The 16,063-nt window shown below is 31.0% G+C and overlaps 1 protein-coding gene across 5 annotated transcripts in view; it reads right to left on the bottom strand.

Moving 5' to 3' along the window:
- Positions 1-16,063, bottom strand: part of LOC129745047 (fasciclin-1) — a 599,740-nt gene that overhangs the window by 13,456 nt on the left and 570,221 nt on the right. For all 5 annotated transcript variants that reach the window (XM_055737873.1, XM_055737889.1, XM_055737896.1 and 2 more), the window contains one exon: positions 9,668-9,827. In XM_055737873.1, the coding sequence (XP_055593848.1) occupies positions 9,668-9,827 (160 nt within the window). The remainder of the gene's footprint in view (positions 1-9,667; positions 9,828-16,063) is intronic.

Raw genomic sequence — 16,063 nt, 5'->3', positions numbered from 1 at the left:
CCGCAACATTAAGTTCTATTCTCCGGAGTCCTCCATTCATTCAAGAGAATATCATTATGCAAATCAATGCCTTAGCGTCGCCGTCGCGACGCTGGCATTGCGGTGTGCTTATCATTAGTACAATTCCGAAGCTCACCGTTGCTAATCAGTGGCACTTTCCCAAGTGTAAAGTAGTCGTCAGTACAATCAGTAGAGATCTTCTTGAATGGACTCGTTATCGTTACTTTGGCAACTTGCCGGCTTTAATTCTGATGTTTCAAGTTCGCTTGATTGAAATTCGGCTGAACTGATTCCACCGAAAGCTATGAAGAATTTCCAGTGTTGAGGGTTGTACAAATTTTGTTCAAATTATAGAATTTAACAATTGGACACAAGATAAGACATTGGCAATAATAAAAGAGAAGTGAAACAGCTTTATCAAAAGTGAAACTAAGAACAGAATCAAATGGATGGTGTCATTTTAAGTTCAGATATCTCACCCAAAATTTGAAAAAAGTGCTTTAAACTTTCTTTAAACATTCTCTACTTCTTTGAAAAGCTTAAATAGTACAGTAAGCACAGTAACAATTTGAGTTAAAAGAAAATCAAAAACCAGTTGGAATTCAGCAGCCACTTAGGGTCATCGATTTGATCAGTGATGAAATCGGAGGAAAAAACGTCCGATACGTGTGAGTAGGTGTTAACTTCTAGAAGTAGCTTGAAACAATTAAAAATCCATCATGCAGCTTTACCAAAATAGCTGAAAAGTTTTAAGCAGCTTGCATCAGCTAGAATTTCTGTTAAATTTTTCAAAACAGCGGTAATAAGTTGTATAGTACAGTTGGAATCCACTTGAAACAGCTTCAGTCAATTTTAAAAACATAGCATAATATCACAGATTGATGAACTGAAACAGCTTTAAGTAATGTAAAACAACTTTAAAAAATTTAGTTCTGATTAGCAGCTGAAAAATCTTCAAACAGTTTGAACAGTGTGACAGAGATTGAGACGTTTTGAAGAGCCTAACAGCTAAAAACATGCTATGGCCAGCTTTAAAGAGACTGGAACAGCTTGAAAAAACTCGAAAAAGAATTCTTATTAAGTTAGACAATAAGAGAGTTCAACAACAAGTAAAAATAATTAATTACTGATACAAACAGTTTTGATCTTTCAACGGTTTTAAATCTTACCAAGATTCTTTGTTTCACTTTTTTACATCATTATTTATTTACATAGTATTCCGTCTCACGACATAACTTGACGAACATAATTCCTAAAAATTTTACATTATGTTAAAGACAACAAAAATTCTATTTTTACGAGGTGCAAAAAGATAAGGAGCTGTTTTCGAATAACTTGGGGGCACTGACTCCAAATTTGCAATTTTTTTTCTCTAGCAGCTCTAATTTTTAAGAAAATTAAAAAAAAAGACAAAAATTTGGATATTGAACATCATCAAGATGAGAAAAAATAAGGGTCTAAATTCAATGTTCAATTTTCCTCAAGACAAATACTCAAAGACTTCCTTGTATGGTTTCAAAAGTACCGTCAAACGGGGAATCATGCAACAGCACTGCTAGATGCAATATTTGTATACCACAATACTTGTTTAGTATTAATTTAAAAAATATAATGAAGCTATCATTTAATATCGACAGAATTATGATGATATAGTTTCTCACATCGTGAGATAGTTTTTTTTTTTAAATTTTTGATTCTTATAGAAAATTTAAAAAAAAGCAATAGATGTACATTTTTTTACATTTTTCTATGCCCTAAAAAACATTACCCAGTGTGAGGGATTGGCTTTAATAACACCTACAAACTTTATATTACTTTTATTATTCTATACCAACAATGTTGGTGTGAAAATATTTTTCAAAGATTCACCTTTTAAATCCTGTTTCCAAACCCTGGAATACGATTGATTTGCATCACGCGTTTGTTAATTTCAAAATTGCATCCATCCATAGATTTTTATGATTCCAGCTAGTAGAATGTTTTGTAGTATTTTCTACCCCCAAATGTATGCAGCACTCTTATAATCTTTCTTTGAAAACCTTTTTTACAGAAAAAAAAAATTTAAAATTTGATTCGAAAAAAAAACGAAAAATTACTGCAATTGGTGCTTTATGCTTAATGACATCGCAAATATATCAAAAACTACAAATTCTCAAAAGTTTTCATTCGATTATTCATTTAAAAAAAGTTTGTTGCAAGCTATCAATTCAATTTTAAAAAAAACTGGTGACACCAATATTTTTTCTAGCATCATCAACCTTAAAACTTTTGATGTACAAGCGGTATGATTATCTGTGGACATTAAGTTTTTAGAAGCCATTGAAAGAGAAAAGTGATGCATGATGCCCCAGTTGACAGTAGTTATCTATTCAAACAGGTGAAATTTGAAAAATTTAATTTTTTAAAGCGTTGATTTTGAAACTAAAATATTAAGGGGGGGGTAGGGTCTAACACTTTCAAAAAATCGATTTTTTTATTTTTTTATTTTCTTATTGTAAAACATTTCAAGAATGTTGTGTCAAATTTTCAAGTCAATTGAAGCAAAACTGTAGAAGTTATAGGCCTTTATCTCCTCCTATCTAATACTGCAAGAAAGCAAGAGCAGAAACTTCAAACGCGTTTTTCTCGAAAGCACATTTTTAAAGTCCGTGGACATCGTCATTTGAAAACTACTGATCCGATTCTTTTCAAATTTGGAACATAGTTTCTACATATAAAATACCAGACCCCAACGTTTTTCTTTTTTGATTTTTTTACTTTGGGGAGATTTTATAGGTGAAAAATTGCGGATTTTTAAGTGAAAAATCTTAGTTTTTACTTCAAACAGCCACAAAAATTTCATAAAAATATTTTTAAGTTAAATAAAAACGTTGGGGTCCAGAAAAACATATATTAAAAATATTTTGCTCTGATTTTTTGAATTCAGATGATTTTGTGCTGAGATACAGTGTCCACCGCAATACCTGTTTTCTAAAAGGCATCCTCGAAAATGCTCCGTGACCGGCTCATTTTTCAATATTTTTCTACGAAAAAATTACTAAATGTTCTTTTAACAATGCTTTGTATAATGCAAAAAATTTGAATACATTTGTTTGAACGATAGCTCTAGAAAAAAATCGTGAAAATGGTGTTTTTTTATACCCGTTAGACCCTACCCCCCCCCCCCCCCTTAAGGCAAGATCTGAATGCTCGTTGAAGTGAAGTCTAGTATAATCTGGATTGAATTTTTTTGAGGGGTTTATGAGTTTTTTAGTTTTCAAACATTGTTTTCACTATTTAGAAGCTGCTAAATTTTAAAATTTTCGCACGACATATCACCAAAACTAGAGGTGATAGACGAAATCTGACGAATGATTTAAAATCAGAATGTCAAAGTCTTCCAGAAACAGTTTGTAGAATTAAGGCACCAAAAATGCTGTTCCTCGTGTAAGAAAATGCATTTTTAAAAAGTATTTCAGTTCAATTGTCAAATAATATCAATTTGATTGACAAGGGAAAAATGATAGCATTATTTGGTGTTGATTGCAAAATAAAGTTTCATTTAAGTATCATTACGTTGCAAAATTAGGGCAAAAGAGGACCAATATAAGATATTGATAGTAAAATGGTAGCACTCTTAGTCATTGATTTTCTCTTGACAGCCAAATAAGACATCATTTTGCTTTGATTTATTAAATGAAAAGGAAATAAATGAAATGATTGAAATGTTTAAATGTGGAACATGTATTCTCGATAATGTAGTTCTATAAAACATTTATGAACAAATCTGCTTTAAATGATCGTGAGAGCTAATCTTAAATAGTTATATATAATTCAAATATTAAACCAATGGTAAGACATTTTTGAACAGTTTTGGTGAGATACAGCTTACTCAAGAGAACAAAAGTTATTATATTTAATTATAAATGCCTTAATTGCATACATATAGGCGTTCATAGTATGCTTGATGATTAAACCAATTCCGCTCTGTACATGTAAGAAACGTATTTGTATACACTGTATTCTCTTTGTAGAGGCGAATCTACCAAGCAAGCCTCTCTAATAAAATAAATTAAATTAAAGTATTCTCTTTTTAAACGATATCAAGCAGTTTCGCCGTAAAACATAAAATGACCTATTTCGAATCATGCTCAACTTGAATAAAGTAGGGTTAGTTGTCCTACTTTGGACCCTTTAAGCGGTAGTTGTTAAATAAAAATGTTTTTCTTATAAATGCACGGGAAATTTATATCTTTCAGGAAATTCATTTATAGGTCATGATCTTATCTGCAAATTTCTATGAATATTTTAAATATAGGTTTCGCCGTTATTGAGAGATTTACAAATATATGGATGATCAAAATTTCCAACTATGAACCTACTGTTCCTATTATGATACTGGACCTATTCCTTTCAATGGAACTAAAATTCCTACAAAAAGTATAATTTTCGAAAGAAATAAAGAAATTCATTGAAAATGTAATCTTCAATTAATTATTATCATAAAAAAGTATTGCAGCTTTTTAACGTTTCAAAATCTAAAATTTCTTTTATGAATATCATAAACACTTTCACTCTCCGTCAGCTCTAACAGCAAAACAATAGCTTTCAGTTTCATTTTTTCAGTTCATTTAAATATTCAACGATTATGAAAATGCCTCTTTTATTTTAAATTGCCTATCCTCTAGGTAAAAAATCTGTAATGAGTTTACAGTAATTTACTTGTCATTTTTCTTTCATGTCTTAATCTGAACGATGAGTTTGAATTCAGAGTCTGAGTCAAATTTGTTCTAAAAACTTTGAGCTTAAGTCTATGATCTTACTAATTATTACTGTCAGCTCGTTATCAATCCCGAGCAGACTTCTATGCAAAAACCGAGAGGAAACTGCGAGCAAATTAAGCATTTTTAACACACGAATTTTCAGTAAGACCAAAACTAGGTCGTTTTGAGGTGTTAAGAAGCTTGTATCGGAGAGCTAACGAAAATTTAATTATGGCTTTGCGAGCATAATAAGAGCAAAGTTTGGTAGCATTTTTTTTGTAAATAGCAAAACACAGTCATCATTTAGTTGTAATAATTTTAGAAAAGAAGAAATGTGTGATCATGATGTTGGCATATTTAATCCTTCAGCTTTCTACAATCAGGTTGATGATGAGATCATATAAATCCTATTAAAATCAGCCTTTACCAACATAGTGCAGAGAGTTGGCATCATTCGGGCATTAATGATTAACAAACTGAGACCAAACTTTGATGACAGAAGTTTTCAAGTAGCAAATTTAAAACAACAGATTATAAATTTATTTTGAGCTAAATTTTGTTTGTTCGTAGAAAAATTCTAACTGTAGAAATTGATGTTGTGTTCAAAATGGAAAAAAAATTACTCGATAAATGTTGATTCACAGTGAATTTTAACGAATTAAAAAAAATGAATTTCGATGTGTTTGCAGCTTAAAAAATTGCGCATTTAAGGAGTGATTGGTGTTCTTTGGGCTGTATAAATTTCTTTTTTCGAGCGATTCTAAAAAGAAAAGCACTGAAACGTAGTGTAAGTGGCGTACGTGAAGGGAAAAGTTTAATATTGTGAAATTTCTATTTGCATAAAGGCATGAACTCGAATAGAGAAAATGGTTATGTGATAAAAAAATAGTGACTAGATATTACGTAAGATTCATTTTTGGAAGTAGGGGAACATGCCTGTAGCGAATAGGAATGTAGGAAATAAGAAAACCCGAAGATTGCTCATATCAGTTGTCAGTATTTGGATAGGATGTTTTCACGGACATGTTTATTCGGCGATAAAGAATATTCTAGACTTAATCATAAACCTTCAAGTCAGATAATGCTGAATAAACAGTTTGTTTACTATCCCACGTCGACTGTCCGACGCATGGGAACGAAGAAAAGATAAGGGCGATAAATGTTATGACTAGTTCTCAGATTGTAGGATGCACCAACAAGCGGATGCAAATAAGGCCGATAAACAATTGACGGTCCTGTGCGTGGGATGATCCAAAGAATCGAAGCAAAAGAGAGAGTTGCTTTCGGGTAGCCATGTACATATAAATATAAGCATCAGAAAAATAAAGTTTAGTTTTCAGTTGTCACTCGAGTACGCGCGTATTAAATCAAAATATCACATCCCCGGGATGACAATGCCTTATTATGCCCCACCTATGCGAATCGTTGATTTGATATGTATTTCACAGAAAAGTGTTTTCTACAAATTTTGTTGGTTTTTTATTACTCAAATTCATTTAATTGCTTAAAAAACTTCATTTTGGAAAACCATATACAAAGCCACAGAACAAAACTGTGTTGCAAATACGCGCCACTGTATATTAAATACGCGTCTGTAGCAGAAAACACCCGAATGCAGCTGAAGATCGAAAACACACTAATACTTACAGACACTTTAAATGGAAAGAAAATTAAAACGAAGGGGAGAGTGAGGATACTTAAGGATGCCAGAATTTTTTCAGCACGTATTCGGGCCGGACAAACCGGGAAATTTTTATATATAAACATGGCAAAATCCGGGCATTTGATTTCAAATTGACGAACAAAAATCCGGGAAATATCCAAGCAATTTTTTCAAAACGCAGAAATTCCTCAACCAAAATCAAGAACAAAAATGAAATTTTTTTTTCATCAAAATTTATTAACAGATTTTGAACCGTATTTAAGGCTTTCAAAAAACCTTTCATGATTATTTTTATAAAACTTGCTCAAAAAATTTCGTTTTGGAGTTGTTTGTTGTTTTAATTTTTGTTTAATTTGCCAAATAAAGTGAATAAATCTGGGCTAAATCCGTGCATTTTTCAATGAAATCTGTCCAACCGGGCCGGACCGAACTGTTTGGTTTAGAACTAAATTTAGTTTTAAATATCCGGGCAAACCCGGATAAAACTGGGCAATCTGACAACCTTAAGGATACTTGATCCCTGGGGATACTTGACCTTCGCTATATCTCGAAACAGGATTGTCTTATTTATAAATAAAAAATTTTCTAGAAAAATAAGCCCAATAGAACAGAAAATAGTGCTGTTATCTTATTAAATTTAGGAAATTTTATTTTTCGATTTATTGAAATAAAAATGAAAATTTTAAAAAGATGTAATTTGAAGAAAACAATAGAAAACTCTTAATTTTTTTAAGCAGAAGTTTTCCAAAATGCATGGTATGGGAATTATTGATCCCTAGAGCCCAAGAAGATATATTTTTTTCTGAATGGATCGAGATCATTGGTTATCATGAAATTACTAATATCTGTTCAATAACTAATATCTACCCAGTAATTATCTGTTAAATAGGACTGAAACTATTGTAGTTATCTTACAACTAAAAAATTGCGCCTTAAAGTATGCAATAAAACAAGGGTAGTAAACAAACTTTTAGAATTTTCTTTGTGTGGTACTTACAAACCGTTAAACGAGAACTTTTATTTTCAGAATTTACTTAATGTTTGCCTAGGGTCAGGGCACCCTGAATTAAGGATCAAGTCTCCTGCAATTTAAAAAATTTCACATTTTTTTAAATCTCACGAAAATGCTTCTAGTCATCTACGAGTTCATGTACCGTTCCAACTTTTGGAGCATATAAACTTGAAAATACACGCAATCAGAAAATGCAAAAGACGGCGAGTAGCTAAAATTTCCCACAAAGATATGATGAAAATTAGAAAAGGGGATCAAGTATCCCCATTATCCCCTACTTATTGAAATTAAAAAAAAAATGAAAAGTCAGTTTATTTGGGCTGAATTTATGCTCAAAAATGGTTTTTAATTTTCAATAAAAATTGTCCGTTTTGAACTTGCTGTTTTCAGCATTTAACGATTGGCGTTATAAAACGAGCGTATAAGCCGTGATAAATCATACCCATAAAAAGCATATCTTAGCGAGTTCAGTATGATTTTCTCTCATAAAATCATCGTATGGATTTTTCTTTATCGATTTGTCCGAAAATATTGTCTTATTTTTTTTCTCTGTTTGGTGACATTTTATTGAAAGTGTTTTGAAATTTAGATCGAAATGAAGATGAAACTAAATTGTGAAATTTTCACGACACAGGGGTATTTCAAGGAAAAACTCATACTCGCCTTGGCTAATCACAGCATTTGAAATAAATAGGTTATATTTTCAGGCTTAATATGTAACAGATTCTTCAAAATACGATTGGCGCATATTAGTCACATGGAGCGTTATATGAACTTTTCCCCTATACCTAATGCCAGTTCCACTTTAAATGAAGTAAAAGACTTTACTTTAGTTCTAGAATTAAAAACAAAAGTTTGAAGAAAAAACTAAATTAATTTAAAATGTTGTATTATCATTTCGATTTGATTTCATATCATCCTTGTCCTCACTTTGGAAAATAAAATGATGATTCAAAGTAAATATTACCTTCCATGTAAATTGCTCAAGCAAAAAAAAGTTATCAAAAAGAAATTTAAAAAAACGCCAACCCGAAAATGCAATCAAACTCAAATGTTAAAACATCATTATCTTGAACATTTCTGAATGGTGATAAAGATGAATTATTTCATTTATAAATTCAATAATTTTTGGGGAGTAAACTCCATTGCAACAAAGGCATTGTGGTTAAATTTCCTAACTCTATTCAAACAATAGGAATTTTTGAACAAAAAAAAAGTTTGTTTAATAAAGGGAGTGATTAATTATAATCGAAGATAAAGAAGATCCGTGAAGTTAATAACAGTTTAGACCTAAACAATAACAATATAAAAAATTAATAGCTCAATACAACACAAAAGCACTGACAATCAGTCAAAACATTTGAAAGAAATTCAAGAAAAGTCTTAAATTTCACAGAAATCTTTGGACAGCAAAAAAAAAAAATTATGCCTGAGCAACTATAAACGGATATAAACTAGATGAGAGTCAATGTGAATATCTTGGCTGTAGTGCTGAAATCCCAACTGAAACATCAACCGTCCAGCCCGCTAATCATTGCTGTCAGCAGCGAGAGAAATTAAAGGATGAACGGAGTTACCGTTCCTTGCTTCAGGGTTAGTACACCAGAGAAAAAATGTTTTCAAAAAATTATAAATTCTCATCCACGGTTCGTTTTTTTTTTGTTTTTCTAGTTGTTGTTGTTGTTGTTGTTGTTTGAAATCACATTCCAACTTTTTTTTATGTTTCCAGAATAAAAAACTGCTGAAGGATGGTTGGCTTGAATTGCTAATGAGATGCGTGCCGGGGTGGTATTTTTTTTCTACTTCTTTCTGATGAATTCGTTTAGTTTTCCCACGCGAGAGATTCCGTTCCTGGAAGTCGTGGTTTTCATCGTTTGTGAAGGATTGGTACAGTATTTTTTGTGGCGTGCTCTCATTAGGCTAATTTTCAGTTTGAACATGGAGCAGGACATGCCAAAAATTGCAAACGTTCCTGAAAATGTTCCAAAAAAAAAACATTGACTCAGAGAAAAGAAATGTTTAAGAATCCTTCAGTTACTTATAAGGTATTCCATTTGAGTATTTTTATCTTCTTAAAGGAGTTGGAAAATGTTTATAAGCAGTTTTTTAGAAAATTTCGTTTATCTTAGGGAATGCTTAGAATTTTTCATTTCAGTGGTTAAAAGAATGTTTATATTTTTTGAAATTCAATTTAATTTTTTGTGTTAAACTTACATTAAATTTTAAGGCTTAAGAGCATAATCCACTCACCTGGTAGATGTCGGTGAGGAAGCTGTTCAGGTTGGCTCCGCTGTGCTCCTGGAACCACTGCATCCAGGCCTTGTCTCTCGGGATGAAGTAGGTGAACCGTTTGGTGGTTTTGTTCAGCTGCTCGTTGAACTGGTTGTACCGGCCGAACTGGTAAGTTAGACTGGGGGCAGAAAAAAAAGATAAACATGGCAAGTTGAGAAAAGTTTCATAAGTCATAATTAGTCGGTAGGGAGCGTGGAGTTGAGACAAACCGTGAAAAAAAATCTAGCTTTATGAGTTTTTTTTCACACTGTTTTGGCATATATTTTAGGTTTCCTGTTTTGGTAAATTTCAGTCTCCGGGTATTCAATCAGAGTGAGATGTGTTAAGAACTCCTCGCAAATAGCATAATGTCATGTGTTGTAAAAAAAATTAAAACACTTTCGAAATGATGAATGATGACACCAAAATAAATAAAAAAAACCCTGATTGTTTTAAGAACTAAATTTCTTTGACTCTATTTTGGGTAATTATCCTATACATAAAAATGGAGCCGTTTTCTTTGTAACACCATCACGTATGAATGGTCGGTCGGAATTAAGTGAAATTTGGTAACTGAGGGTTTTTCGGGTCAGAGATGGTTTGTATAATAGTTGAAAGAATCTCACTTTTTATGGAAGGAGGGTTCCTATACAAAATCAACTAGAAACGGGACAAAACTCGAACAACTTGAAGACGATTTTCATGAAAACTGATGCACGAGCACGAAGAAGTTAAAGAATTGTAAACATTTCCAACGATTTATTAAGTAACGGGTAAAACGAAGTTTACCGGGTCAGCTAGTTGTTTATAAACTGTAATAACGTCCTCTGAACACAAGTTGTTTCATCCATCAAGTTTACTTTATTTGTAGAAAAATAGAAGGGTCGAAATGTTTTTAGAAATTTTCATTTATATCCATGAATTAATTTTTTTTTCATTAAAGTATGGTTTTTTTTGCTAGATTATTCTTGAGCTAGAATTACCTTTCAAGTTATTTTACACATGGTTTAAAATTGAGCGATTTCTTAAGAATTCATTTCAAATGAAAATTTGAGTATTTTGTGAAATTAATTTGAAATTTCTTTTTCCTTCAAAAGGTTACCAAAAACAGTTTAATTGCGATTTGAAAATATGGAAAACAAGTAAATTTAAATTTGCGTAAAAATCTATCGTAGCTACTCATACCTTTTTTTATTCTATGTTAAATTTTCAAACCGAATGCAGTAGGGTTAAGATATTTTGTTTAAATCCCAGAAAACTAAAAAATGCAAATATTTTGAATAACAAAGACTAAAGACATGTGTTTAACATAATTTGAATAATATTGAGTACCTCCGAATACAGTATTGAGCCACCATATTGCGCTTAACAAAATGTTGTAAATAAATTTTAAAATACCCTGGTAGCTAAATCATTTAGGTTTTATCCTGGTTATAGATTTATTTTGCTTCAGTTTCAGTTTAAAATACTCACTTTTTTTGAGAAAAAAAAACCTTCTTTTTGGTTTACCAATGGAAGTTCAAGTTATTCTTAGTCCATTTTTCCAAATTAAACAGATTTATTTTCTAAAATCAACGATAATTAAAAAAAATACAGAAATCGTTAAAAGCCACAGGATAATTTTAGTTTTTATGATCACTTTTTAAAGAAAATAAACCGATGTTATCAGAAAAATAGTAAAAAATCAGTTTAAAAATGAAAAGTTCCAATAATTTTTATTTATAAGTTTCAATGGAAGACTCAGATCCAAACAATACTTTCTACACTTTCTAATTTAATTAAAAGTCGGTCGTTCCCAAGCTGCCAAAATATTGCATTGTAATTGTTTTTATCTGTTTGATATAAAATACAATTTAACATCATTTTTTGGTTATTTCTGACAGTTTTCAAACGTTTTGGCATTCGTGTCAATTAAAATCAATTGAATTTTGATGCTTGTATAAATCGGCTGAATGGTTGAATTTGTTTTTTGGGATTTTTGGGTTAAATGTAAGTAGGAATAAATCGTTCAGTATCTTGAACCTGATGATTTTATTTCTTTTTTATAATAAACTAATTCCTCTGTTTCGAGAAGTAGATTGAATTTTCAATTTTTTCATTAATTACTGCTTTCAATTATAGAAAAATCATTATCAAAACAATGGGTGGCCAAGATTTCCAAAAAAAAACAGTTATTTTGAATCTAGCAGACAACAGGAACGGATTTTTTTTAAATGAAAATAATACATCTTGGAACCGCTTGTGAGCTCATTATAAACATGGAAGGAAAACATGTTTGCATGAAATCAGGGGCCTTTGGGGTTCAACAATCGTACGGCTCGTGTGTCAAATGGTTTTTGACAATAAGAGCCCCGCGAATATGTGCGTCCGATTTATTTCCGATTTACATAAAAAGCCAACAGGCGTATCCGTGATGCGGGACTTTTTTAAAGAAATTCGATTTCTACTGTCCTCTAGCTTCAAAATATGGCAATTTTGGTTACAGGAATTGAGAAATGACAAAAAAATCGCTTTAAGTTGGTTGAAAACACGACTTTTTTTTATCAAAGTTCTGGATAATCCGGGAAAAACTTGAAGATAAGATCTGAAAATTATTTTCAAGAACATTAGTGTTGAATGAAATAAAATTTCGGAAAATCATATGTAATTGGAATCAACACATTGAATAAAATCATGATGTTTGTTCAGTGCAACAAATTTGAATGTTAGCTCTCATGCAAAGAATTGGTACTCAGACTTAAAAAGATATTTTTAATTTTGTGGTTATTCAACAAAAAAAAAAAAAAAAACAAGTGAACATTAAGAAATTTTAAATTAATCAGATGAGCATAAACTGAGTGAACAATGGGGAAAAAGTGTATAAACGGTGAAGAAATTCAATATCTCCCCTCTTAAACGGATAAAATCTATGAAAAGTTATAGTTAAAGTTTCAAAAGCGACACGCTTACAAACGGAGATGTAGTGTCTTTTTAACCCCTTTTTCCCCTAGATTTTGTAAAAAATGCAGAAAAACTAGATACTAGAAAATTTGAACAAAAAAAAAAACCATCTATTGTGTTATTTTTTCAGCACAAAAAATGAAGGCAGTTTGACACATGCTTCGAAAGTTGTAGTTATGGCTGATTTCACCCGCAATTCCCCTATATTTTTAGAAATAATTTAAAAAAACATGTTTGGACTTAAAAATGTTGAACCAATGAAACTTATCTTGTGTTATTTTTTCCGGAGAATCGAATGGAGGCTATTTCAACCACAGCACACATTGGAAACTGGAGTTATAACAGTTTAATCCAAATTTTTTCAATTTTTTTCAATAAATTCAGAAAATGCTTGTTTTGACTGGAATTGTTTAAACCAAATAAGACCAATTTTGTGTGTTTTTTTATATTTTCAATGAATCGAATGAAGGCTATATGAGCCACCGCACGCATCGGAAAATGGAGTTATGGCTTAACTTTTTGAAAAATGTAGGGGTATTAAGGGTAAAACCAGCCCATACTCAATTTTACAATGCGTGCAGGGCTCAAATAGTCTTCACTTGATTCTTCGGAAAAAAAATTACACAAGATAAGTCTCATTTGGTAATAAATTTTTGAGTCCGAACATGTTTTCTCTGAATTATTTAAAAAATAATGGGGAATTGTGGGTAAAGACAGCCATAGTTCTATATCAAAAAGCGTGCGGTGGCTTAAAAACCCTTCATTCGATTTCCCCAAAAAAAAAATCATATAAGATAAGTTTCATTAAGTTCAAATTTTTCAATCCCGCACAGGGGTTTCTCTGAAATATTTGAAATATGTTGGGTAAAAACAAACAAAGCTCTATTTCGAAAAGCGAGTGGAGGCTCAAATAGCCTTCATTTAATTCCTCTGAAAAAATCACATAATTTCAATTATTCAAAACAGTTAATTCGGACTTGAAATTTTCAAGTCCGAATTAACTGTTTTTATAACTGATTGAAAAAATGTGGGGAATCGAGGGTAAAATCAGCTCTCGCTTCATTTTACGAAGCGTGCGGTGACTCAAATAGCTTTCACTTGATTTCTAGGAAAAAATCACAAAACATAAGACTCATTTGGTTTAAAATTCTCACGTGCGAGCATGCTTTCCTGAAATATTTAAAATATCTAGGGAAATTGAAGTTAAAACAGCCAAAACTGCATTTTCTCATGCTTGCGGTGGCCTTTATTCAATATCATTTTTCGCATTTGCTTCAATTCTTGCAGTCCAAACAAGCTTTATCGGAACTTTATCAAAAATGTTGGAAATTTGGGTGTTAAACGGCAATTATTCCATTTTCCGATGCGTGCGGTGGCTCAAATAACCTTCATACGATTTCTTGAAAAAAATATCATAATAATTTGAAAATACAGGGGAATCGAGGGTGAAACCAGTAAAAACTCAATTTTTCGAAGCGTATAGTGGCTCAAACAGGCTTAACTTGATTCCTCGGAAAAAATCACACGAGATTGCTCTGTTTGAGTTCAAAATTTTCTAGTACTAATCAGTGTTTTTGTGGATTGTTTACAAAATAAAGGGGAAATGGGGGTTAAAATGGCACTTTATCTCCATTCGTAAGCTCGTGCGGCGTCAGAAATTTTGTCCAATCGATTCTCTGGACATTTCCACTAATCGAAAGTATATTTTTATAGATTTGATCATAGTAGGATGGAAGATATTAAATTTCTTCACAGTTTATACACTTTTTTCCCCATTGATTGTAAGCTGGTTTAAATCCACGAAAAAAAACATCACAATGCGTCTGCTTCACAAAAATGTGACCCAAACATTAAAAAAACCTTCTTTTAATTGAAGCTGAACAGAGCATTAAAATGGAAAGTTTTTGTGAACTTGTGATTTCAGGATGGTCTTCATCAAGATGAACATCAATTTTATAACATTAACGCATGTTTTAACACTACTCAAAAAATTGTACTGAATGAAATGCCTCTTAAATTGTTTCTTTTTATAGTTTAAGATTTATATCGTGAATTTTATACCACGAGATAACAAACCTGATGTTGATAAGTTCATGATTAAATAAAATTCAATCTATCAAAGTTTCAGGATAAAAAAAGATCATCCAAAAGATGTATTCATTCAGTTTTTCAATTTTTATTTAATCTCTCGTCTTCTATGACTTATTTAAAAGCTCATCATTCAGCAAATATTTATTCAAAGAAAATTAAAAAAAAAAACACATTGCCTTTTAAAGACGAGTAAAAAAAAACTGAAGCAACCAGCATTTTCTCCAATTACGATAGACAAAACTGAATACTTAACCGTCTTTAAATTGCACATTTCCATAAAATTTGGGATGTTCTTTTTTAGCAATTTGTGATTTTAGAAAAGTAGTCGAAAATTTTATTTATTTTGAAAAATCGGAATGAAAATTTTCTTCTAAATGATGTTAAAAGCACGTAAGCATGCTTAAATTACTGGCAAATCTAAAAAAACATAAAAATAAGTCGTGTCGCAGCTTGATATCGTAATTTTCTAATTATTAAAACTGGAGTCTTTAAAACCTGTTGAATGTTTTGCACTTATCCAAAAGACTAGATTTTTAATCAGGGCAATTTCACTGATAATCAAATCCCTACCTAATTTTTAAAAGTTGAAATGGCATTAAAAATCGGAATTTAACAAAAAAAAGGCATTTTGCTGGTTTTTTTTTTTTAAATTTTGAAATTGATGAAGAAAAATTTACTCAAAACTGTTATGTTAAAGATTTCGAAAATTAAAGTTTTGAACGCACTGAATAACAGATGAATGAATCAAAACTGAAGAAACTGATTTTTTATTATAGAGCAATCACTTCGTAGAAATTTACTTCAATTTACAAATTGAGCCAATATAGATACACCAGTAAAATTTTGACAAGGAAGTACCAACTCTGCTTAATCTAACTAATTAATACCATAGACAAGTTTGTAAGACAACTGAAACTAAAATCTGTGTTGCGGGCTGAAAAAAAATCTGGTTTTTTTATTTCAATAATCTGTAATGTTTTCCTACATGAAGATTCCCATCTAAAATCTTAAAATCTAGATATTTTTTCAACGGTTTCGAGTCGTTCAGCAACATTTTTTTAAAAATATTTTCAAGCTGCACATAATGGTTTTTTTTTTGTTTATTTTGCCAAAATTTTAAAATGTCACGTATCTCGTGCTTTTCGGGCTTTTTTTTACTTTTTGTATACATATATTCGAAAGTCTATTCTCAAAAACTCAGCATTAGGGATATTTAAATTTAATGAAACAATTTCCAATAAAAGGAATAAAAATTTAAAAAATAAGAAAAAAAACTTGAAAAGACAATGACATTTTTTATTGTTCACACGGAGACTTTTGTGGTTTAAACTAAATTCTAAAATA

Source organism: Uranotaenia lowii, chromosome 1, assembly GCF_029784155.1.
Source record: "Uranotaenia lowii strain MFRU-FL chromosome 1, ASM2978415v1, whole genome shotgun sequence".
NCBI lineage: Eukaryota > Metazoa > Arthropoda > Insecta > Diptera > Culicidae > Uranotaenia > Uranotaenia lowii.
The sequence above is the reverse complement of the archived record's forward strand: the minus strand, read 5'-3'. Positions and strand labels throughout refer to the sequence as shown.